At 39.2% G+C, this 26,523-nt stretch overlaps 1 protein-coding gene across 2 annotated transcripts in view; it reads right to left on the reverse strand.

Annotated features, from left to right (window-relative positions):
- The window catches only part of Dcc (DCC netrin 1 receptor), a 1,155,384-nt gene that overhangs the window by 53,519 nt on the left and 1,075,342 nt on the right, over positions 1–26,523 (reverse strand). For both annotated transcript variants that reach the window (XM_016001609.3, XM_016001571.3), the window contains exons 23-25: positions 26,348–26,510; positions 14,709–14,935; positions 7,932–8,048 (exon numbers count right to left, since the gene is read on the reverse strand). In XM_016001609.3, the coding sequence (XP_015857095.1) occupies positions 7,932–8,048; positions 14,709–14,935; positions 26,348–26,510 (507 nt within the window). The remainder of the gene's footprint in view (positions 1–7,931; positions 8,049–14,708; positions 14,936–26,347; positions 26,511–26,523) is intronic.

Raw genomic sequence — 26,523 nt, forward strand, 5'->3', positions numbered from 1 at the left:
GATACCCCATTTTCTCCTCCCATCTCTATATTAACAGTCTGATTGCGGGAATAGCTAGCAGATGATGCTTCTTAATACTGTAAACTTATAGGAAAATCATACCTAATCCTTCTAATTTGTTGCTGTAATTACTTCCATGGCAGTAAAAAATGACATTTGGTATGTCACAGGGATAAAAGTTCACAGACTTGCCATGCTTTAAGTGGCCTCTCAGCTTCCTGTTCCAGCAGCCTACTGCCAAGCCTTGCTTGCCATTGCCTACCCTCTCTCTAGAACCGTAAGCAAAAAAATCAACTTTTTCTTCCATTGGTCACTTTTGGCAATGCTATTTTATAATAACAAATTATAACTAATAAATATGGTAAAAATGTGAAGGAAAAATAAAAATAATCTTAGAAAAATAAGATTTCCTAAGCAGAACTGCAACTGTTTTGATATATGTCTAGAAATTGGAATAATGCTATAGGTTTGGTTTATCTAAAGTTTGGTAACAGAGTTTAGACCTGAATAAATCCAAGCAAATGCAAAGAGGCCATCAGTAAATTCATGTACTGTACTGAAAGTATTCACAGCTCTGCCAAGTTCTGAATTACAAATTTTAACATTATAAGGTTATCTAATATCTTTGTCAATCACAATAGATGGAAATAGAATATTTTATTTATCAGATGCTTATGAATTATTCTGAAATTGACTATGGCCACATATTGAAGTAATTTTCTTTTGTTGGATATAATTTCACCAATGTAGAAGTTACAAGCAATAAGTAATAATTCAATGTGACAGTATTTAAAAGAATATATATATATCCTATTGTGTCATTATTTCTTAGGGCAGTATGAGCTACATATGGAAAAACTGGGGCATGCCAAGCACAGTGATTTATGACTTTCTGAAGTTAAATGCCTAGTCATCCAGAGCAAGAAAGAGAACATCAGCCCAAGCCTTTTCAACATTCCTTACAGTCACTCATAAACTCCCTTCAACACTGACTGCCCTTGCGAGGTCTATGACCATACATAACTTTATTTGTTTTTACACTTTACATAGGAGGAACCATACAGATCTATTAGGTTTCTCTTTTACAACATAATGTCTTTGAAATGCTCCATATAGTCTTATCACTTAGTGTATTTATTTTATGGTTGCATGTTATTGTGTGAGCAAATATACTATAGTACATTCATTCACAGTAACAGAGATGTATTACAACTGTATATCATCTTTGGTAAGCGTATTATGTACTTATATAAAAGTAGAATGTATCCTAGAATGGAATAATTGGACCAGGATATCCTAATAAAACCTTACTATTTAGTAGACTGAATCTAGATACATGAAATATTAGAAAATTAAAATAATAATGGCAAAATCACAAAAGTCATTGTGGTGGGTCCTATTAATGTGGACTAAAATACTACAAATAAGACAAGATTTATATTTGGCAGAGAGAAACTCAAAACTAGGTGATAGCGTGAAGCACACACCAATAAAAAAAAATGAGTATCAGATTGGCACCAGCCTTAATTCCCATGATTATAAACCTGATGATACTTTCAAAAACTATTTAAAACAAAGAAAGAAAAATTTCAAAAGGGGTGGAGAATGCCAAGCATGAAAGGCATCTTTATCTATGAAGAAGCAATACACGCTAGAGATTCAGAGTGTGTGTAGAGGCCCTCAGGCACTCCAAGGCTGTTTCTTCTGTGTGCAGCCAGGACATTCTTAGTCCATTTTGATACTGTGAGAATTGAATGAAATCATAATTAGCAAGGTTTCAGCATGTCAACGACAATCAAAAGTTATCAATATTTACTAATTTCATTTTATTTATCTTCCCTTTAAACCCCATTTCTTTATAGTAAGAAACAATTCCAACTACCTTTAGTACACTGGAACCTTTGTCAGATGATCTCTCTATTCCCAATAAAAAATGAGCCGTCAAACACACTATTGGAGGCCCATGGACTGTAGACTAGTGGCAGTGAAGCCCCCAGGGGACTGGACTAGGCACTCTGGATACAGAAGATAGTTGTTTGTCTCGAACTGTTTGGGGAACACCCAGGCAGGGGGATCCAGATCCATCCCTGCTGTGGGATGGTCTGTATGTCAAATTGCTGTGATTGGTCAATAAATAAAACACTGATTGGCCAGTGGCCAGGCAGGAAGTAGGTGGGACAAGGAGAGAGGAGAATTCTGGGAAGCAGAAGGCTGAGGCAGAGAGAGACACTGCAGCGGCCGCCATGACCAGCAGCATGTAAAGATGCCGGTAAGCCACCAGCCATGTGGCAAGGTATAGATTTATAGAAATGGGTTAATTTAAGATATAAGAACAGTTAACAAGAAGCCTGCCACTGCCATACAGTTTGTAAGCAATATAAGTCTCTGTGTTTACTTGGTTGGGTCTGAGTGGCTGTGGGACTGTCGGGTGACAAAGATTTGTCCTGACTGTGGGCAAGGCAGGAAAACTCTAGCTACACATCCCTGGTGCATGGGCAGGCTTTTGGGAATCCGGTACCTGTGGTGTGGTGCTTTGTGCAGCCTTGGTGCAGTGAGAAGGGGCTTGTACCTGCCTAGGCTCAGTGTGCCGGGCTATGCTGACTCCCCATGGGAGACCTTGATTTGGGGGATGTGGGTATGTGGGGTGGCTTGGGAGGGAAGGCTGGGAGGAGGGAGGTGGTGGGATCTATGGGTGGTATGTAGAGTGAGTAGAAAATTTCTTAATAAAGAAAAAAAATGAGCCCTCAAACACACATCTGATGCAAATACAAAGGGGACTTTTTTTTAATTCATGTATATCATTCATTTATTTGACAAATATTTAGTGGGCAACCATTTTTGCAAGGTACTAAGCTATACAATACGTGGATATGAAGATGAATTAGCTACATTGCCTCCCTATCATGAAATAATTCACAAACTGTTAAAGAAAATTTTGACTTGCCTCTCTAAGCATGTATGGAAGTACTCTATGTACTAAATACCACAAAGTGTTCTGAACACTGTTATATCAATAGGAAAGTGTGAGCCATCATTTCTAGATGAAGTAATTTGAAAGGCATTTATCACATCATATCTGCTCTGGTGTTTGAAAGCTTTGTCGGGTGTAGCTCTCTATCAAGTTATTCTAAAAGCACAGAGGAAAGTGATGTATTTATGGGGACACAATCAGTCATCTATTACAGGAATTCTGTCACGGTCCACTAGCCAATTGAGAGGAGTGCTTTGGCCCAAGAGGTGGGGTTTTCATTGGGGATAGAGTTAACCAAGGAAGAGGCAGGCCTTTTTTTGGAGAACAACCAAGCAATGCTGGTGTAATGGGTGGCTTGTGACTCGGTTCAGATTCCCCATTTGTTCTTTAATATTTGTGCATGGATTCTGTTTGTTAATAAATGGTAAAAAAAAAAAAAATCACTTGCTAAGTCATCCTTAGCAAGGGCTGAAGGTCTAGCAGTGAGAAACCAGCTTTGATCTAATACATGGATGCGTTTGTAATATTGTTTTTGGTTGTTTCGTTTGTTCGCTAGTTTGATGAAAAATCAATGGGATATGAGAAGTTGTTGGAGAGAGCACTGACATATGGTCCTAATGGCCTCCAAAACATTCTGAAGCACGGCTATGTTTTTAGAAGTAACAGGTTCAGATGGAAGTTCCCTACTAGCAAAACAGTAATTAGATCCTCAGAAACAAGGCAGCTAAGTACAGTACTGCTCTGTGTCGTGCAAGGTATGTAAGAAAGGAGACAGTAGCTTTGTGGAGCAGTGCAGCTAGGAGAATAATAACAACTAGAACACTGACATCGGAATTCTGTCCTAATTCTGACTCTAATTACTAACTGTGTGAGCTAGCTACTTAATCTCTCTGATCCTTCATGCTCTCATCAGTTCATTAGGCATAACGATAATACCCAGGGGCAAATTTTTTATATTCATTGGAAAGACAATAAATATGATATTATATATTAAATAATTATTATATATAATTAAATTTTATATATATATATAAAGAAATTGTATTAGAACATAAGAGAGGGTGTTGAGAGTAACAGACACACAGAAAAATGAGAAAGGGAGAGAGAGAGAGAGAGAGAGAGAGAGAGAGAGAGAGAGAGAGAGAGAAGAAAGTTAATTCATTCGAAGAGAACAACACGTTTTTAGTATGTACCTTCACCTAGCTCCTAAGATGGTACATGCTGCTGCCCAAGCCACAGAAAGAAGGGTTACATGCTGTAGTGCATTTACAAGTAGTTACGTGTGCAAAGGCGGTGTTAGAGATCAGTACAGAAGTTTGGCCACATGGAGCTTTGTGTAACATGGTAGTATTGTCGTTTTACTTGCATCCAGGAGTAAGTTGAGAGAGCACAGCTGTTGGAATACTGTTGCTAGTTAACTCACCACAAGATGAACAGCTAAAGTAGACAGATAAATTTTAAGCATATTGTAGTAGTCTATATAAAGTGATAGAAGGAGCTTAAAGTCAATGAAATATAGGTGGGAAGAAAAGGTTAAGTCAGACCAAAAAATGAATGGAGGAACTACATATAGGGTGTACTGAAATACTGGACTTGGAATGTGAGAAAGTCAGAGTAAGGAAGCAAATTGTCTAGAGCAACCTCTTGGTGGTGAAGAACTTGTGCTTCACACACATGAGGACAAGAGATTGGAACATAAAACACACATAATAGTCCTGGTGTTCAACAAACACCTGTAACTCCATATTTGAAGCATCTAGTGCCACTTTCTGGCCTCGGTGCATGTACACACACAGAGGCAGATACACACATAAGTAAATTTGAAAAAAAAAATCTAAAATGAAATAGAAGCATGGAACTACTATCCGGTGAGAATAAATAATGGAAAGTGATGTCATTTCTGGAAACCAGGAAAAAAAAAATACTGTTCCACAAACATTTCTACATATGAAAGGAGATTATGGAAAACTGAAACCACAGATTTGATCACAGACAAGGTACCTAGATAATTTGAGGAAGCTGAGCGAACAGTTGATAAGAAAGCTCATGTGGATTCTGGGAAGAAATGATGGTGGAGATAAAATTTAGGATCATCAGCATTTCCGTCACTTATGGCCATAGACATAAGTGGTTACTGTATTAGATAGAGGCAATTGCCCTCAGCAGGAGCCCAAGCTCTCTCTGAGTGTTAAAATCAGGTAGAAGAGGAAGAATGGTGTGAAGGAACAGTGAATGGGAAGGAGGAGGGAAACTAGATGGTTTAATACATTCAAGGGAGAAAACATCTCTCTGCCTCTGTCTCTGTCTCTTTCTGCCTCTGTCTCTGTGTTTATGTTTCTCTCTCTCCCTCCCTCTCTTTGTATGCATGTCTTCTCTCTGTCTCTCTGTGTGTATCCTCCCTCCCTCTCTCTCTCTCTCTCTCTCTCTCTGTGTGTGTGTGTGTGTGTGTGTGTGTGTGTGTGTGTGTGTTGCTCTCTGTCTCTTTCTGCCCCCACCCCCAAGGCATACAGGAATTTCAGCTACATTCAGCTGAGAGTTGACTATTTGATGTGACAGCATAGATATATTGGCAACCTTGGCCACTGTGGTGGTTTAAATTAGAAATATCCTCCAAAGACTCAGGCATTTGAACACTGGGTCCCCAGTTGGTGGTGCTATTTGGGGAGTTTAACGGGTCTGTCTTGCTGGAGGAAGCATGTCACTAAGGGCAGGCTTTGAGGCTTCCCAACTGTAGGATGAATCCTAAAAGGTCTTATTAATAAAAACAAACCCAGAGCCAGGTATTGAGGTGAACGCTGAAAGATCAGAGAAACAGAATAAGCCACAGCCAACCTCACCTTGTCAACTTTGCTGCTGATCCTGTTTCCTCAGACTGAAAACCTCTGAGCTACTTCCCAGTTCTCGTGCCTTACATACATTTCTACTTCCTGCCATCATTTCCTTGGATTAAAGGCATGTGTCACCATGCCTGGTTGTTTCCAATGTGGCTTTAAACTCACAGAGAAATGGATCTCTGTCTCTGGAATGCTAGGATTAAAGGTGTGAGTGCTACCACAGCCCACCCTCTATGTTTAACATAGTGGCTGTTCTTTTCTCTGACTCCCAGTTTCTTGGGGTGCACAATATATCAACCACACACATCTTCTTTCTAGTTCCAGTTTGCTCTCTGCTTTGTGTGTGTCAATGGAGAAGGGATCTTTCAGCTTTCTACTGTGACCACCTGGCGCGATGCCTCTCTGGCCATTCTGGACTCCCAAATAAACTCTTCATTCTATAAATTGCTTCTTTCCATGGTGTTTGATCACAACAAAAGAAAAGTAACAATACAGCTACTATGGTTTCAGTAAAGAAAAAGTATGAAAACTGAATTAAAGCAAGCATCAGGAAAAAGAATATAAATACACTTTATATTTTCTGTGCAAGTAAGTACTGGAGTTTTGGTTGGTGGGAAAACTATCCCAAGTGATTGTTTTAAAATAGGGGTTAGGACAGAATGTAAAGTTTACATGCCTACTGCAATGGACAGCAAGGAAGAAAATTGATGGGGGAGCGTGGGAAAGAGGTAAGTCCAGGATTGATTCACACATGTTAGCAACATGATCCTCATTCAGTAACACAAGCACACCAACTGGATTTGTTTTAACAATGAGAGTACCATTTTCTCAACACTTCTCTTTCTGGGTTGACATAAGAACAAAGATGATGGGGCTGATAACTATTACTACTATCCTTAGGTTTTGGTATTGGTGATTGAAGCCAAACCTCTATGGCTGTTAGGCAAACACTCTGAATGGCACCCCTAACTAAGGAAATATTATTTCAAGACTGGTGAGAAGATATTGGACTCTGAAAAATCAGACTGTGGGACATTCATCTTATTGCATGAAATAACAAATAACTGATGAAATGCAGAAGCATTTCCAGATGAATGCTAACCTCAAACTTGTGTTCAAACACACCTAGAAGGCAACTGAGCCTGGTTCTCCAGACACATTCAACTGAGAGGGACTGGGTGGGTTACAAATCAGTGGGATTATTCATTTCACTACGTTTTTGTTGTTGTTGTTGTTGTTTCTTTTCAGTTGATGTTTTTTGTTTGTTTCTTTTCAAGTGACTAATGGTGGGAAGGAGGAGCAACGCAGATAAGGTAGAACCGTGAGGACATATGGGAGATGGGTTACAGAGGGATTATGGAAGAGTTAATGAATTGGCAGTCTCATATGCATGGAGGAACTGTTGGCAAGGGACAATAAAATAAGTGAGCAAAAAAGTATTCCTAAGGAGTGAGAAGGAAGGATGATGGAAACTGACAGCATGCATTGGTTTCGTGTGACATGGAACTGATGAATTGAGGTGGGAAGGAGCCAATATCATTTCAGGTACCATAAAGAACTAACAGTTCAGGGCATCAGATGGATTATCTTCATGAATAGTGTAATTACCAAGATTGATCATGGAGGTAATTGGAAAGGAAGTGATCCCTAGACGCTAATTTCTTCAGTGAATGTAGGAGGGAGACCGAAGCCTCCAACAAGGAGGGCTGCTAAGTGAATGTCTGAGATAACATTTGATTTAATAGGGCTAGGTTGTGTAATCATGAAAACTGGACCATCTAAAGTAGAAAAAATTAAGCCATGATGATGATGATGATAGAATCAGATCCATAATACCAATGGACATTTCAGGTTTTTAAAACAGAAATTCATATTATTATAACTAATTTCTTGAATTGTAGCCATCTGTTTGCTAACACCAATGATATAGAGATATAATTACACAGTAATGACCATGACTGATAAGTATAAATGATATGGCTTGCATCATTCTTCAATTATTCTTTTTCACCTATAAAAACCACAAAAAGGTAATTATTTCTGATGATTTGATATTTATAGAAACAAGGCAAATGGAGACTATCTTTCTTTTTTTCTTTTTTTACCATTTGTAATCAAATACTGACCAGGATTGTTGGACTGGGCCTCCATGGGAATCATGAGCTTTGCCCTGGTGGCCCGGCGTGCTGCAAGGGACCTCTCCAGAGTGGACATGGAGCTCCCTGCTTCCTCGGTATCTTGACCTAAAAATAAAATAAATTAATGACTATAAGAGTAATAGTAATAATTTCCAAAGAAATATATCTTCCTCTAAGTAAAAATTTCCCATGTGTAAACTATTTGATTTTATACTTAAAAGACTCTACTCCACCACAAAATCTCTTAGATTTGATAAACATTTTCATCAAAGTAGCATGATGTATCAGCAAGATTAAAAATAAGAAGAACAAAGCTGGAGATGTCACAACACATGACCTCAAAGTATACCCCAGAGGCAGCTGCAAACATTATGTAGTAGGTGGTACTAGCAGAAAAATAAATATGTAGAATAGAATGCAGGACCCAGAAATAAACTCACTAAGTTATAGCCACATAACTCTCAACAAAAGTGCCAAGCACATGTGTTGAGGGAAAAAGTGTACATACAAAAATTATTAATTCTGGGAAATACTTAAAAAGTATCTTCCCTCTGTGAACATGTGATATTTAAAAATTCAAAAAGAAAGAAAGAAAGAAAGAAAGAAAAGCAATATGGGGCTGAAAAATATTTAAAAGTAAAACATTACCAAATTTAGCAATGGACATACATACATTTATATAATTAATTTATTAATTCATAATTAGTTCATAGTCATGTCAGCAAAATCTATGCCAGACATGTTGCCACTACACTCCTGAAACCTAGAAACAAAGACAACATTTTTCAAAGCAGTGAGAAGAAAGCAATCTAATCCATGTACTGTGGTGCGATACTTTAAGTGGCTGTGGATTTCCCATCATGAACCAGAGAGGCCAAAGTAATGTTCCAGTTTTCAGATGCTGAAAGATGTAAGTGACAAAACTTTCAAGTCTCAAATGAGCTGGTGATGCAGAAATTATCCATAGTGCACCACCAATAAAATGTGCTCCAAGAGTAATTGTTAAGTCAGGTTATTTTCTGATAAAATAAAATGCAAGGGATTTCTTTCTAGCACTTTAATTCTGGTGGAATGGCAGCTCATTTCCTATAAATCATAAAAGGAATCTTCAATAATTGGAAGCAAAATAAACAACAAGAGCTATACAAAAAAATAAATAATTATTTCTTCCTGTTTATTATTTAAAGTAGTACTTAATAAGTGGAAACAAAAACTAGAACAGTATCTACTATGTGTATTAATTCTCAGAAATAAATAAATAAAAGAAAAAAAGGTAATTTAGATCCAGCTATGTAAATATTTCAGTTTTTAGATAAACCATTCAACGTTGGTGGGTGCCTCTGGTCTTCTATTCCTGATTCTGTAGTTACATTTTAATTCTAGGAATTAAGCTGTTTAGAATGACAATTGATTATTGAGAATTTTACCAAAATATTTTCCATTACAATTTTTGAATCATGGATTTTTTTTCTGTATTTTGTATGGTGTTAGCCTTCCTCCACTATAATAAATACCCCAATTAACTAAGAAAGAGAAAAAATTATTTGTGTCTTATACCTTTGGAGTTTGAGTCCATAATTAATTTCCCTGTTGCTTTTAGACTGCGGAGAGGCAGAACATCATTTCTGAAGCAGCTGGTTAAGTAAAACCACTTCCCTCAGAGATGGAAGCCAAAGAAAGAGAGGAAGAGCCTAGAATCCAACTTTCCCTGAGAAAATACTCTCTAATGAACAAAGACTGTCTTCTAGGCCACACCTCCTAACTTCCTACCACTTCCCAAGAGCAACATCTATGAGGACAGAGCATGCACTAGGGCTTTGGAGCAGCAGTAATCCAGGCCAGACTAAGAAACAACATCTGGTGTCTTTCTAAGGGGAGTACGTGATATTATTCTCCATTGGTCCAAACAGAGTTGGGAAATTTATATAAAACCTTCAGTTGACATGTAGAAAATTAAAAACAAATAAGTTAAGTACTAAAAGATGATTTTCAATGAGTTGAGTGTTTTTTTTTTAAGTTGAATATCCAAATGCCACAATGTTGGAATATACTTTTCTATGCATGGGATATGGAAATTAAGGACTAACCCTCGGGATTTCCAGGTGAGAGATGTACTGGGTTTCATGTTTAGAATGCAAATTCTATGTGTAAACATGAAAGTCAATAGATTCTAACCTTTGTCTTTCTTTCTCTTTTGTAAAGTTTTATGTCAAGGGAAGTTTGAGACCCATTATGTGGCAAAGAGAGTCATCATTGCATTGAGACTTCTACCATATTAGCCACTATAAATTATACTACTAGGACACTCTACCTGTGTGGTTGGGGAAGAAGAGGTTATATTTAAGGCAGTTAAGTGTATAAGTGTTACAAAGGATGGAAGAAATTAGGAAAAGCAAAGGGAACCTTTTATTTGATGAAAAATATTTTATATTAATTCAGCTAATATTTAATCCACTTCTCTTTCTGTGGCTGAAATATAAATATTGAACATGATTTTTGAGTTTATTCAGAATTAATTTCATGCAGAGAGAAGTTAACCCTTTCTATAAAACTACTAAATAAATTTATTGAAATTTGGTAATTAAAGCATGGATTTGAAGGTTGGAGGTTTTTTAATCATAGATGACCAGTATCAACTATATCAACCGCATTAATAACTATGTAACCTACAATACTGTATACCCCACAATCCCAACTATGTAACCTACAGTACTGGTTATATGAACTAGAGCAGTTGTTCTCAACCTATGGGTCATGACCCCTTTGGTGGTCACATATCAGACATCCTGCATATCAGATGTTTACAACACACTCATAATAAGCAAAATAATAGTTCTGAAGTAGCAAGGATATTATTTTATGGCTGTGGGCCACCACAACATGAGGAACTATACTAAAGGGTCGTAGTTTTATGAAGGCTGGGTACCACTGAACTATATCAGTGACTATGTAACCTACAGTACTGTCTATGTGACCTAAAGTGCTCACTATGTAAACTATAGTACTAACCATGTGAACTACAATAGGGACTATCTAACCTACAGTGCTGACCATGTAAACTACAGCAGTGACTATATAACCTACTGACTCTGTAAACTACAGTACTGACCATAGAAACTACAGTACTATGTAACCTACAGTACTAACTATGAAGCCACAGAGATGACTAAGTAACTTATACTACAAACTACAGTGTTGACCATGAAAACTCTAGTGATGACCATTGAACCTATAGTGCTGACCATGAAAACTATAGCACTGACCACTGAACCTATAGGACTGGCCATGAAAACTATAGCACTGACCATTGAACCTATAGTGCTGACCATGAAAACTAGAGCACTGACCATTGAACCTACAGGACTGGACATGAAACCTATAGTACTGACCATTGAACCTACAGGACTGGACATGAAACCTATAGCACTGACCACTGAACCTATAGGACTGGCCATGAAAACTATAGTTCTGACCATTGAACCTAAAGTACTGACCATTGAACCTATAGCACTGACTATTGAACCTATAGGACTGGCCATGAAAACTATAGTATTGACCACTGAACCCACAGTACTGACCACTTAACCCATAGTACTGATCCTTGAACATATAGGACTGGCCATGATAAAAAAAAAACCTACAGTACTGACTGTGTAACCTATACTACTGATTACATAACCCAATGTACTGACAGTATAACCTATGGTACTTACTATGTCAACTACAGTACTGAATGTGAAACCACAGTACTGACTACATGACCTATTTGTATGACATAACCTACTATATTAACTATAAAACCCAAAGCTTGTGGCTTAAGTTGCTCCATTTATTTTATGAGGAGAATAACACTTATCTCAAAGTATATTGTAGGGATTCTGTGAGATAATGTATGAAAATGACAGACATAGTACTTGACAGAGTAATCTTTCTTTACATAGCTTTTGCCTCTTCAGAAACTTTATCATGAATACAGGACATGGTGGCACAGACCTTTTCTCCCAGTACTCAGGAGGTAGAAAAAATAGGACCCTTGCCTGCATTGGGACTTTGAGGCAAGCTTGGCGTACTTGAGACCCAATGCTAAAAAAAAAATAAAGGAAAGAAAGAAATGTGAAGTTCCTTTCCCTGTAAGCAATGCTGTCCTCATGTTGAGGACAAATAGACACAAGTGTCCTCTCATTCCAAAGCAAACAGTCACCACTGGGGTCAAGCCTCCCTTAGTACTTATTGAGAGACGTAAAGCTAGTCTAACTGCTTCAAAGGTCAGTATAGAAAGAAAAATGGGGGTAAATGGCATGCTGGAAGTCTTGAAAAGTCTTCTGAAGACAGTGTCAACCCCCTCCACTGGGAGGCAAAGACATTCTCCTGTCCCTGGTGCCCAATCCAGAATTAAGCTGCAAGATGCAACCTCTGAAAAGAATTGAAGTTCCTGCAAGAAATTTGTTTTCCTTTCATTCTGCAGAAGGAGGGAAGCTGTCTCTAGCAGTGGCCTTGCTGACCTATCATGTGTCTGTCAAAAACAGAGGTAGAGGTAGCAGATGAGACAATGACCACAGAAGTGTAAGATCTTTTATGGCTGGTCTTGACAAGGATGTTGGAGCTTCTTGGAGATTGAGTGGGTATACAGAATGTTACTCAGGCTTGATTCCTCTTGCTGAAACTGCGTTAAGTACTTTTACACAGCAAAGGAACCGTGAGTTTGCATGGAGAGCTCTGAGCTGATTTTTAATAGCATAAACTTGGAGGAATTCCTCAAGTGTGGGTGAAGAACTCATACTTGTGCAACAGGAAAAATGCAGCTTAGGGGTGTTATTTAGGAGCCCCCACAGACAAAAGCAGTGAAGAATTCTGGGGTCCTTTTGACTCTTCTTTTCTTCTTCATGGCATCTCTTTTCTCTCATGTGCCCCAAAGAATGGAAAGCAAGGGCTCTGTGGGTTGGTTCTTAACTGTGACTCAAAGGTCCATGTATTAGAGACTTGGCTGCCAGCTGGTGGGGCTAATGGGATATGTGAGAACATTTAGATGGAAGTTAGATGGTTGGGAACATTAGAGGGGTGTTTTTGTTTGTTTTTTACTCTTTTGGGGGCCCACTACCGAGCTCCCAAGGAAACACACACGGAGGCTTATTATTACTTATGAATGCCTGGCCTTATTTTGGCTTGTTTCTTGTCAGCTTTCCTTAACTTATCCCAACTTCCTTTTGCCTCTGGACTTTTCCTTTTCTGTTCCTGCATACCTTTGTTTCTTACTCAATGGCTTTCTGGGTGGCTGAGTGGCTGGGTCCTGGAGTTGTCCTCCTCCTTCTCTGACTCCTAGCTCTTTTTCTTTTCCAGCTTTCTCATATCTATATCTATATCTATATCTATATCTATATCTATATCTATATCTATATCTATATCTATATCTATATCTATATCTATATCTATATCTATATCTATATCTATCTATCTACCTATCTATCTATCTATCTATCTATCTATCTATCTATCTATCTATCTATCTATCTATCTATCTACCTATTCTCCCTGCCTGCTGGTCCCACCTATCCTTTTTCCTGCCTTGCTATTGGCCAGTTCCTTATTAGACCACCAGGCATTTTACACAGTAACAGAGCTTCATAGAGTTGAACAAATGCAACATAAGCAAAAGTAACACACCTTAACATCGTATTCTACAGAGGGGTTCTTGGGAAGCCACTCTCTTCTTTTGTTGGTTTGCTTTATCTTTGTGTCCAGAATCCTCTGCCATGCATTTCCACCATGATTGATTGACAGTGTTATCATGGGCCCAAAGCAATAGGGCCAGGCTAACAGGGACTGAAAGTCCTGAAACTGTAAGCCACGATGTAAACTGTCAACCTTTCCTCTTTACAGCTAAATTATTCAGGTATTTTTTATATGTTAATGGAAACTTGACTAAGAAACAGGGAAATGCATGAAGGTGATTCTAAGACAGACCATGACCCTTCTGCCCCATTTTAGCATTCCAATCTGCTTGAAGGTCCTAGAAGATTGAAAGAACAGATTATGAACCCAGTCTCCATATCCAAAAGTCTAGTTAGCAATGAGGAAAGAGAACCTTTACATTCTAGATCATAGTTATCAATATGGCTAGGTTGCCCTTGAATCTGCTCATGATGACCTTTAAAGACTAGGAGAGGAATATTTAACACGTGCTTGAAAAATCAGTGACTAAAAATCCTTGTTTTAGAAATCTTGAAATAACAAAGCCCAGTAAACCATTTGCACATTTTCTTGACTAAGATATTTCGTTTAGTTTTAAAACAGAGGCTTCCCATTTAGAAAGGAGATCTGGGGCTTTTCTAGTGCTCATCTTCTGTGCTATTGTCCTTCTGGTAAACATTCAGATAATACGATGACCTCCAGAAAACAATGTATTTTAGAACCAGTTTATTGAATTCTTAGTGATCCCTGGATATCATTTATTATGCTCTAGTCTACTGAACAATTGGCATTTCTTCATTTAGCTCTGTATATCAATAGCTTTGAAATGACTTTGTCCAGTGAGAGATCATATAATAATGTGACTGGAGATGACAGTTGGTCTCCATGGTAATGAATGCCAAAATAACGGTATTTTTTCATTCTTCAGGTGCTCTTAATGTTATTTTTTTCCAAACAATGAATCAATAGCAAATTTAGAATCATCTTTTAATAACCCACCGAGATTGAGAAGTGGAAAATGTATGGCTAGCCTCAAACTTTATTTCCTTAACAACACTTGTGTGAGAATATCATTACCTGAATGCGAGGCGCTTTTGCTTCCCATCTGGGTTTCTGACTGGCTGTGGCTAACTGGTGTGAGGTCTTGGCAGCTTTGGATAGGGGAGTCCCTTCCTGCAGGGTCAGTTCCTGAAGGCTTCTCAATATTTTTCATTTCCATTTCTTCATGATGTATCCAAAGGTCAGGAGGTCGGAGGTCCTTTTGACTACCCTTCCTCTTGCTCACACTGTGGGTGGCCCGTTTCCTGTACAACAAAGTGAGAGAGCAGGTGTGAGTGCTTCTATCCAATGGTGCCTCCTCTCTTTCCTTTGTCAGTTCACGTTGGAAGTAGAGAAAAGAAAACAAAAGGACTCCCAGGAGGAATCAGATGAAACCCCAAAATTGGCAGGCTTGTCTTGGCTGTCTTTTCTCTTCACCCCCCTGAGCCTCAGCACATTTCTAGGAGATGCTGAGCTGAATCCCTAGGGTCCCAGCAGCCTGCCAGAAGCCATTCTCCAGCTTCAGCAGCTGGAGATTCATGCACAAGGTGACAATGGGTTAGAGGGAGCCATATGCTAATCTTTGGAGGTAGGCATAAGGTACCTGACTGCAACATCTGTTTCAGAGACAAATGAAGGAGTAGCTTTGAAAGGGCAGATAGAAATAAAAAGGCCAGAATTTGTGCCAACAGCTGAGATTGGAGCTTAGAAGAAAGTCTATGCCTCGGCTTTATAATTTAATGTGCAACTGGGATGCTTGCTATTTGAAAACAAAAGGCTGCATGAGGACATTCCTAGGTGAATAAAACACTTTCCCTTGGAGTCATGTCTGCATCCAAACCTGGTAAGAGTTGCCTTTTGAAATTAGAAGAGAAAGAAAGATCCTTTTACTGGAAACATGTTTTGAATCTCCCTTATTTACTTCAGTAAGATTTTTAACTACCCAATTTTTTTTCAGTGATAATCACATCTTGAGGTTACCGACACTCAAATGCTCTCCGTGTACAAAGTAAAGTAGCATAGTGCTGATACACTAACCATTTGCATCAGCAGCAATCCACAAACCATGGCTCACAGGCCAGATCTGCCCCAACCTGTCTTGCAATAAAGTTTTATTGCGATGTGGGGGCCTTCGTATGCCCGTGCACTGCAGTGATGGGACTGAGGAGCTGTGTTGGAAACTATATGCTGAAAAATCTTAAACTGGGCCTATTGTTAACCCCAGAACTATTTTCAACTATGTTTTCTAATTTCATAAATGTTAATCTCTACCTGAAATTTTAATCTTTAAAAACATAATATAAGACAGAATGCAAATAGCTAAAAATCTGCTTTGAACAGAAGCCCTTAAAAGCCTTTAAAGAATATGTACTTTCTACTTTTTTCATTTACAAAGTGACTGCTTTATTAAGGATATAGCTTGAATATTTATTGAGTGTCAAAGACAAGGTAATCTTGTGTGTGTGTGTGTGTGTGTGTGTGTGTGTGTGTGTGTGTGTGTACATGGAGGCCAGAAGTCAACCTTTGGTGTTATTCATCCAGAACAGTCTATCTTATTTTTGAATCAGGGTCCTAGGAATCACCAATTGGACTAGGTTAGCTTGCCAACAAGCCCCAGGGATCTGTCCATCTCCACACTACTGGAGCTTGAACTGCGATGCCTGAGTTTTACAAATACATTAGGGATCCAACTCAGTCCTCATGTCCACCCAGTACAAGCACTTTACTGAATGAGGCATTTCCCCCCAGGCCCCAAACAAGCTAATCTTAATGAAAAAACTATAACCTCTACAAAACCATTGGGAATGACTTTGCCTTTCCAATTACCGACATAGAAGCTTTACAAATATTTTCCAATTAATATTCAGGGGTATAATTTGTTGAAATTTCCCAGCATTCTTTTCTGTCTTTCTGAAGTATACTGATGAGAACAGGAGACAAAGAGCTCCAGACTTACTAGCTGCTGTGTGGTTTAGTAGAGAATAGCGTGTGCTGACTGCTCTCCTACCCTCTCAACAGCTTTGTGGTTGGTATCATGACAGCAGCCCTACATTGTCCCTGACCATGGTTGAACCAAAGTCTTAGGTAGTTTTCTGGTATCAAAGACAATGATCACTGGCCTTCATGATATGAATCCACTTTCCTACACTTCACTTGTCCTCCTCAACATATCTACAACAGACCTATATGTGTTCTACCCCTAGTGACAGAATAGATGATTTTCTCATTGGTAAATAGATCACTGTGTGGTCTCTCTTTCTTTCAGACTTCAGCATCCCCATGATTGTCTCTAGAGAAGCACAGTTCCCACACACAGAATGACACCATGTGCTTCCTCAGGATAACTCGACATTTAAATAGTCCATTGAAAAAATCCTGATGAAAACTTTTTAGTGGGGTCAGAGAGATGGCTCAGTTGTTCAAAGCGCTTGCCGATCTTCCACAGGACCCAGGTTTGATTTCCAATACTCTAGTCAGGGTAGCACACAATGATCTATAACTCGTTTCAGGGCAACTGATATGCTCTCTTGCCTCCCTTGATACATGTACACACACACACACACACACACACAGAGAGAGAGAGAGAGAGAGAGAGAGAGAGAGAGAGAGAGAGAGAGAGAGAGAGAGAGCTTAAAATTAAAACTTAACAACATTTCTTATTTTTGTGGACATCAAGGTGAGATGGGTAAGCCTGTAATTCCAGCATTTGGGAGGCTGAGGCAAAAAGGCAGGTTGAGTCTCAGGGCTACTCAGTGAGTGGTAGGTCAGCATCCTCTACAACTGAGACCTTTTCTCAGAAAAACAAACAGATATACAACACACACACACACACACACACACACACACACACACACACACACTTTTTTTTTCTGTATGAAACCAATAATAAACCCAGAATTCTTGTTGCCTCATGCTTAAATGTATGCCTTGTTCAGTCATCCATTTATTTCCATTACTCTGAGGCCAGGCATCCCAGGGGTCCCATAAATTTAAAAAGTTCCAGCATGGGGAAAGGCAGCAGCTTTCTGTTGGCTGTGAATCATAAACTTAACTGGCAGGAGGAAGTCATGATTCCTGGTCAATGCAGACAGCTTTGCTGATTTTTCTAAAATGTATTTTATAATTTAATTTAATTTTACATATCAGCCACAGATTCTCCTGTCCTCCCTCATTCAGCCACCCCCACCCCCACCCGCGCTCACCCCCGATTCCCATCTCCTCCAGGGCAAGGACCCCCCTGGGGATTCAATCCAGGCAGGTCCAGTCCCCTCTTCCCTTCGCCCAGGCTGAGCAAAGTGTCCCTGCATAGGCCCCAGGTTCCAAACAGCCAGCTCATGCACTAAGGACAGGTTCCATTGCCTAGGGGCCTCCTTCTTCTCTAGGCTGCTCTCAGCTGACCAGTGAGATGCTGGGGAGATCCTGCAGGTCTCTAAACAGGTTCATTTGCTGTTTGTGTTTGGTCTGTTACTATTCTGTGGTGATATTGTGTTCCCCAATATATCGTGCACCCTAATAAATTTATTTGGGGTCAGAGAACAGAACAGCCACAAGTCAGACATAGAGGCCAGAAAATGGTGGCACTCACACCTTTAATCCTAGCCTTCTGGAGGCAAAGATCCATCCAGATCTCTGTGAGTTCAAAGCCACCCTGGAAATACCAGGCATGGTGACTCATGCCTTTAATCCCAGGAAGTGATGGCAGAAAGCAGAAAGGTATATGAGGCGTGAAAAACAGGAACTAGGCTGGTTAAGCTTTTAGGCTTTTGAGCAACAGTTCAGCTGAGATTCATTCTGAATGAGGACTCAGAGGCTTCGAGTCTGAGGAAACAGGATTGGCTGAGGAATTGGCAAGGTGAGGGGGCTGTGGCTTATTCTGTCTCTCTGATCTTTCCGTGTTCACCCCAATACCTGGCTCTGGGTTTGTTGCATTAATAAGACCTTCTAAGGTTCGTGCTACACCAGTCACCACTCCTCTTCTCACAATGTCTGCTTTTCAAGAGAGGAGCCTTCTGCTCAACAACATTCCCCTCCAGCTCTTCCACGTGCACTGTGGCAGGTGTGCAATAAACCCAGCAGGTGCTCATAACTAACGCTTCTGAAATTTGTCTTCAAACTCCACAAAGGGCAGCTGTCATCCTGACCTTCTGCCCATCTGCTGTGTCCCTAGCTTAATGGCTGAAACTGTGGCAGAACTCAGCTCTCTAGTTTCTGCAGGAGAACCTTCACGACACGTAGGCAGATGGACCTCGCGACGACTTTCCAAAGTGTGGCCCAGGAGCAGAGCTAGAGGAGGTACTACCTGGGACCTTGTCAGGATTACTGAACCAGAGGCCCTATGTGTGTTTTAACAAGCAAATCTAACACATGTAAAATACTGCCAGGTGATTTATTTAGTTTGTTTGCTCATATTTTAAACATGATGCTCCTATAAAGTAAAGAAATACCACACATTGAACCCTTGCTCACAATGCAAAACTATCATTTCCCACAGTTATAGCACCTTCTTTCAAAAAACACCTTTAAAATGGGAGCTATGTCTTCCTACCACAGGCACTCTCAAAGACAAAATGCACAACTCCCCTGAGCCCTCTGCTTTGGCCCAGTCGTGCTCAGTAAAGCATTTCTATCATGATGGAGTCCTGGGCTTTGTTTGATTATTTTCTGTCCGCCATACTTTTGGAGTCCCGGTTACTTAAATATGCTTATTCTTCATTGATCCCTTCATTTTTCTCTTCTACAGAGAGCCCTCCTAACCACTATAAGTCAGTGAAATCTTAGACTAGTGAACTTCCTTCCTTCTTTTTATGCCTCTCATGTAGGCATTGGGGGTCAGGTGCTGTACTGAGCTGTCAGGCTATTTCTCTGCCATAATATAATTCCTCCAGCAATGCAGGGCAAACTTCCCTTTGCGCTTCTTCAGCATTATCTAATGTTTTACAACAATAAGTCACTCACGTATTTAATGAGAATTTGTGGAATAAGAAACATATGTCAAGAAGCATGGTAAGTACTACAAATATGAAGATAGGCAAAATATTCGAAGCATGATAAATGAGTGAAAAGTATCATGACTCTGGGAATTTCTGTTTTGTTGGATTAAGAAGATTGTACCAGAATATAGTAGACAGCAAGGCTGAAAAAGCAGAGGGTTCAAATCACTGGAGGTCTTGCCTCCTACAGAAATATCCTGAATCTGATCATGAAATCAGTGGGTAATTTTAGAGTTTTTTTAGTTCAAGAGTTAATGTTTATCACATTCATTATTTATAGGAAGCCAAACCACACAAGTGTCATACATGCAATGATAACAGAAACATACAAAAAAGAACTCTTCATTCTTGTTATTTGAGAGTTCCTTCATGCCTTCCTTAACATTCAAGCTGCTCCTTAACATAACCTATTATTCGAAGTAAACCTTCTTCATTTTTGATGATCATGTTCGGGGCTATGAGTGGTTTAGAGGCAACAGAGATTGAGCATTTGTTTTATGTATGACTGCATCCAATCAAGTTCTAATGTACTGCTGTCCTCTCCTAGATGCTTTGTCACATTATAATAAATCATTCAGGCCCTACTATGTGCTAAACATTCATTTTGTTTAAGTTTTACACCAGAGTCAGACGAATAAGCAGTCATATATTAATTCCCTAGTTAAAGGCATGCTCAAGGTCCAGTGGATTGTGCAGCAGGATGCTTCACCACCTGTTTAGAGAGAACATCAGGAAGGAAGGGCTGTTGTATGAGTGAAGACACAGCATAGGCTGTGCAGGAAAAGGAGGGTGGAAAGTAACTAGAGTCCCCTTCTTTCTCCATCCACTGTGGTGATTATTTTTCCTTGACTAGTAGCTGTTAACCTTGTATTAGAAACTCAGAGGATGTCAATGCCTGACTATATCTGTGTTTTTAAGGCCAAGTTAATTGATCTTCAAACCCTAAGAAGTTGCCAGTGAAACTCCTTGTGAGGTGAAGATGAAAAAAAAAAAAACAATTAAAATATTAAAGAGAAGAAGAATCACCGTTTCCTACAGATGTTAAAAGACAGTTGATACCATTTGATATTTAGTTGATCTTCAGTAGTGAAAACAATCATTTTTGTCTAGATTTGAATATATGCTGTTCTTTAAAACTTGCTACACACATTAAATTTCATACAAGGCTCAGCCAACAACTGTTTATATATGGGGAAGGAGTTTTATTTCCTTATTTTAATTTAATGTAGTAAGACAAGATTGTTATCTTTTCTAATAACTGCCCTATGAATGTAATAACCTCGTGTTCTGAATTTCCAGGATAGGCTCAACATTAACTTTTTAATCTTTATTAAGTACATACAGATTCTAACTCAAAAGTATGTGATTTCTATGTTTACAAGAAAAATAATTCTTTACTTTCAATAAAACTCAATTCTTCTATATTACAATGTTCTATTGTAATCTTGCTAACTGAAAATATATGTGGTGATTCTCCTCCAAGTATGAAAACTCTAATTAACAAAACTAGGCAAAATGTATCTATTTTTCATTAATCTAAAGCTATGTGCTGCAGTGTGATTTTGTAATTTACAAGTATTCCATTTGGGATTGCTGTGCTTTAGGCTGGACTGGATTATGGAAACATTTGTATTGGTTCTAAGGCTGAAGACACTGATGCTCAAGGATGAAGGACCTGCCAACATAGGACAAATCTAAATAAAAAGTACCATCTGCACCACCAGCAGGAGAATTTAGATGGAAATATTGTTCGACTATTTTATATGATAAAGCTTAAGTGCTGTGGGATGTCTTTCTGTACACTGTGAACATGTGTTGTTCTGATTAGTTGATAATAAATAAAGCCATTTGGTCTATGGCAAGTCACGTTATAGCTAGGCGGGAAATTGAAGAGAGAGACAGGAAGAAGAAAGGCAGAGAGGGGAGATACCAGCCTGTTGCCCAAGGAACAACATGCCAGCAGACTGGTAAGCCATGGAATAGGTGGCAAAACATAAATTAATAGAAATGTGTTAATTTAAGTTATAAGAGCTAGCTAGCAAGAGGCCTCCCATATGTTATGCAGTTGGTAATTAATATAAGCCTCTGAGTAACTATTTTATAAGCGGTTGTGGGACCCAGAAATAATTACAAGGAAAAAATCCTTTATTCTTTCCCTTAACATACACCCTAAAATATAATTATATTACTATAGCTCTGTAGCAGAGCTTGATATCAGGGATGGTGATACCTCTGGAAGTTGTTTTATTGTACAGGATATTTTTAGTTGTTCTGGAGTTCTGTTTTTCCATATGAAGTTGAGTATTGTTCTTTCAGGATCTGTAAAGAATTGTGTTGCACTTTTGATCTGTAAATTGCTTTTGGTAGGATGATTATTTTCATTATGTTAATCCTACTGATGAATGAGCATAGACAATCTTTCCATGTTCTGATTATCTTCTCCAACTTCTTTCTTCAAAGACTTGGAAGTTCTTGCCATACAGGTCTTTCACTTGCTGGTTTAGAGTTACCCAAAGATATTTACATCATTTGTGGCTATTGTGAAGAGTGTTGTTTCCACGATTTCTTTCTCAACCCCTTTATTATTCATATATAAAAAGGCTACTGGTTTTGTTTTGTTCTGTTTTGTTTTGTTTTTGAGTTAATGTTATATCCAACCACTTCGCTAAAGGTCTTGGAGAGATCAGGGATACAAGAAACATATCTAAATATAATAAAAGCAATATACAGCAAGCTGACAGCCAATATCAAATTAAATGGAGAGAAATTCAAAGCAAGGCCACTAAAACCAGGAACAAGACAAGGCTGTCAACTCTCTACATACCTCTTCAATATAGTACTTGAAGTTCTAGCTACAGCAGTAAGACAACAAAAGCAGATCAACAGGATACAAATTGGAAAGGAAGAACTCAAACTCTTTTTCTATTTGCAGATGACATGATAGTATGCATAAGCAACCACAAAAATTCTACCAAGGAACTCCTACAGCTGATAAACATGTTTAGTGGATCTGTAGCCTGAACAGGCTGATCACTTCCTGGGTCAGATTAGTGACTACTCCAACTGTCATTAGAGAGCCTTCATCCAGTAACTGCTGGAAAAAGATGCAGAGACCCACAGCCAAACATTAGGCTGAGATCAAAGATTCCTGATGAAGAGAGGAAGAAAGGTTTGTAGGAGCCAGAGGGGTCAAGGACACCACAAGAAAACTCACAGAAATAACTAACCTGGCTCATAAGAACTCAAAGAGTCTGAACCAACAACCAGGGAACCTGTATAGGAGTGACCTAAGACCTTGACATATATATGACAATTGTGTAGCTTGGTCTACTTACAGGACTCATAACAGTGGGAACAGGGCCTGTCCCTAATGCTTTGGCTGGCTCTTGGGAACCTGTTCCTCATACTAGATTGCCTTACTCAGCCTGAATAAAAGGGGAGGTGCTTAGTCTTACCACAACTTGATATGCCATGTTTTGTTATACCCATGGTTGGCCTGACCCTTTCTGAACAGAAACAGAGGAGGAATGGATTGATGGGAGGAGATGGAGGAGAAGGGAGGAAGGAAATATAAGGAAAGAAGAGAGGGGAAACTACAGTTGGGATGTGAAATAAATAAATAAGTTTAAAAAATCCATAACAAAAACCCAATTATATATATATATAATTTATATATATATAAAATTTATATATATACTATATATATTTGAAATTAAAATTACATGATTATTTCTAGTTCCTTCTATATACCCTTGCCTTGCTCTCTCTAAAACTCATAAATTCTTTTACTTTAATTATATATATATGTATGTGTGTGTTATATGTATATATGTATACATAAGTATATATGTGTATGTATATATGTACATGCATATATATGTATATGTGTATATTCATATATATATATATATATATATATATATATATCCCTGAAATCTAAACACAACCTGATCAATTAATATATTATTTTTAAACTGTATTTATTGGTGAGTGTCTGCACATGCATGTGTGCTATAGAGTACGTGTGGAGGTCAGAGGACACTTTTGGGAGTGAGCTCTCTCCTTCAGCCACATGGACTCTTGGGATTGTATTCAGGTACTCAGTTTTGGAAGCAGGTACTTTTATGCACTGAGCCATCTTGCCAAGGCTTTACAAGGTATTTTATCAGAGAATAAAGCGAAGGTCAGTGGATCTGTCACTGATGACATCAGAGGAAGTGTGAAATTACAAGTATTGAGAGACTTTGTGTGTCAGATAATGAAAAACCAAAGTTTGATTTCTTCAGGTCATTCACAGGATCGTGTCTTTGTCTCCTCATTCTCTGTTTTCATTTACTAGCCATTTTTTGGGCACACTCTCTATCTTTGCCCAATAAAAATTTCAAACTCTTAGTATTCCAAAGGCCTTCTTGTGAGTTTCAAGGTGATATAAGTACTGCTCTCAGTAGACTGACAAGTTTTAGTTTGACTCCCTTAGAGACCAGACATTTTCCCCGTAGAGAGACAATATACACCCAGGAACGTAGTTCACAAGTCAGTATGACCACAAAATAATGAGGGAAACAAGCAGAACTGAAACTCCAAACCCACTACAGATAGTGTCATTAAATTAAATATTCTTCATGAGTGCGCCATTTTTTGTTTGTTTTTTTGAGACAGGGTTTCTCTGTGTAGTTTTGGTGCCTTTCCTGGATCTTGCTCTGTAGACCAGGCTGGCCTCAAACTCACAGAGATCCGCCTGCCTCTGCCTCCCGCGTGCCACTGCTGCCCAGCTCCAATGTTTTTAACAGTTGCTGAATATTTAACACCTGTTTCCTCTCCCCTTCATGAGAATTCTCAGCTCTGCCTCAGATACCTTGATGATACAGCATGCCAAGTCTGAACAACCCTTCATAACACCAGACCAGGAGGATTTTCAAGGTTTGACTGCCATGATTTGCCCATGGTTCATTTCAATGGAAACACAGATTGTGGCTGGTCCCCAAGGTAACCGGTTTGACTTGTGTGGAGACCACAAAAAAGATGAATGTGTTTATTTCACGCATATTTGTGGTCTTGGTTTCCCTGTCATGAAAGTGAACTCATGAAGCTTTCAAAGTAGGGCTGCCTCTTGTCTTCTGCCTTGTCACATCACCTCTCTTCTACACTTATTGACTTGTTCTGCTTCATCACCTTGCATATAGCCACAGCAGGTGACCATCACCACAAGTTAACACACACAGTGCTATGCTCTTGGACTGCCAGAATATTGAATCCAAAATAAACCTATATTCTTTATTATAGCTGCAGGTACTTTATTTTAATGGCAGTCTAAGACATTCACTAAACTAATTAGTTCTTGTTCCTGACCTTTATTAAGTGTTCTGAACTCTGAGAGACCATTGCTTCTCTCAGTGTTCACATCTGAGACTGACTTTGTTAAGCTCATTTTCCATCAGCTCTCTTCTTTCAGGTGATGGACTGGCTCACCAGTAATTACCAGGTCCAAACAGTATACCCCATGACTGCAGCTGGATATAAATTAAATTCCCAGGCTGTCTCTGGGTTTCTCTGGTGCTTTCCTCAGGATGCACTCCTCACCTGTTCCATTTCCACACAGAGTGCTGGGGGATACAATAGAGACCATCAATAGAGCTGTCCGGTGTATGAGAGAGTGAGAGAAAGACCAGGCGTGAGATGGGGAAAAGGGAGTTGCTAGAGAATCTTTCTTGACAATGAATGGAGAGAATAGCTGTCATGCCAGCCACTTCCAGCCTAGCCTCAGGCACAAACCTGAGGCCAAGAACAAAGCAAAAGGAACTGGAACAAAAGGCATTGAAGCCAATGAGAGAGTGAGTGCAGCTGAAAATACACATCAGAGTGAATTTGATAAACACTGGAAAGTCAAATGGCCAGAGGACTGTGGCGCCTTCCGGAACCTGCAAAGGCAGGCAAATGTCTTGGTCCTGAGGCATTGCAGGAGGCATGGGTTCTGTTCAAATCATATTCCATTCTAAACTCTGTATGTGATGCAACCTTCTGTATACAGTAAAATCAAGAACTGTAAAATATGAAAATAGTTTGAAGCCATTAATGATGTTATTTCCTGACATTTAAACATTTAAACAGGAAATAGGAACCTTTTCAAATTGCTGGACTCTTCTTTCTTTTCTAATGCCTAAGGGCTAAGCATTCTGTACATTTGTAATGACATTGAGTTTGATATGCTATATTTAGTCATCCATTCAACAAGCATTGATTACCTGCCTGCAGGACTCCCTGTCAAATGTGATAAATAAGCACCGAGGAGGAACAATATCTCCAACTGTCTAGAAGCAATTACAGAGATGGCTAGAGCAGATGCATGGTGGAGTCCCTCTCTGAGGGCTATTTACAGAAGAATCTGCCCCTGAGAGGTAAAAGGAAACAGAAATAGAAACGCAAGACTGTCTCGGGGGGGGTGGGGGGGGCTGTTGTGCTGTGAAATCTGCAAGTCTAGCTGCAACTTAATTCTAGGGTTACAATGGACAAAAGTGGGTCTAGTCAGGATCAAGCAATAAGGGACGCATCATGGTAAGTTACGAAAAAACAGAGAGAGAGGGGAGAGAGAGAGAGAGGGAGAGAGAGAGGGAGAGAGGGAGAGCGCCATCAAGAATATAGTCAAAGAAGGAAGAGACTCTCTTTCTCTTGGAGTCGGTTGCTACTCACTTTCTCTGCTGAGCTGAAGAGCGCCGGGTACAAATCACAGCAACAATCACCACCACCAACACTGTGAGGATGCCGACGGTGACCACGGTTATCACAAGCAGGTTGCTGTTCTTCTGAGGCGTGACACTGCCGTGCGGGGGGTGCATTTGTCCAATGGGTGGTTCTGGGGGAAAAAC

Source organism: Peromyscus maniculatus, chromosome 19 (genome assembly GCF_049852395.1).
Source record: "Peromyscus maniculatus bairdii isolate BWxNUB_F1_BW_parent chromosome 19, HU_Pman_BW_mat_3.1, whole genome shotgun sequence".
NCBI lineage: Eukaryota > Metazoa > Chordata > Mammalia > Rodentia > Cricetidae > Peromyscus > Peromyscus maniculatus.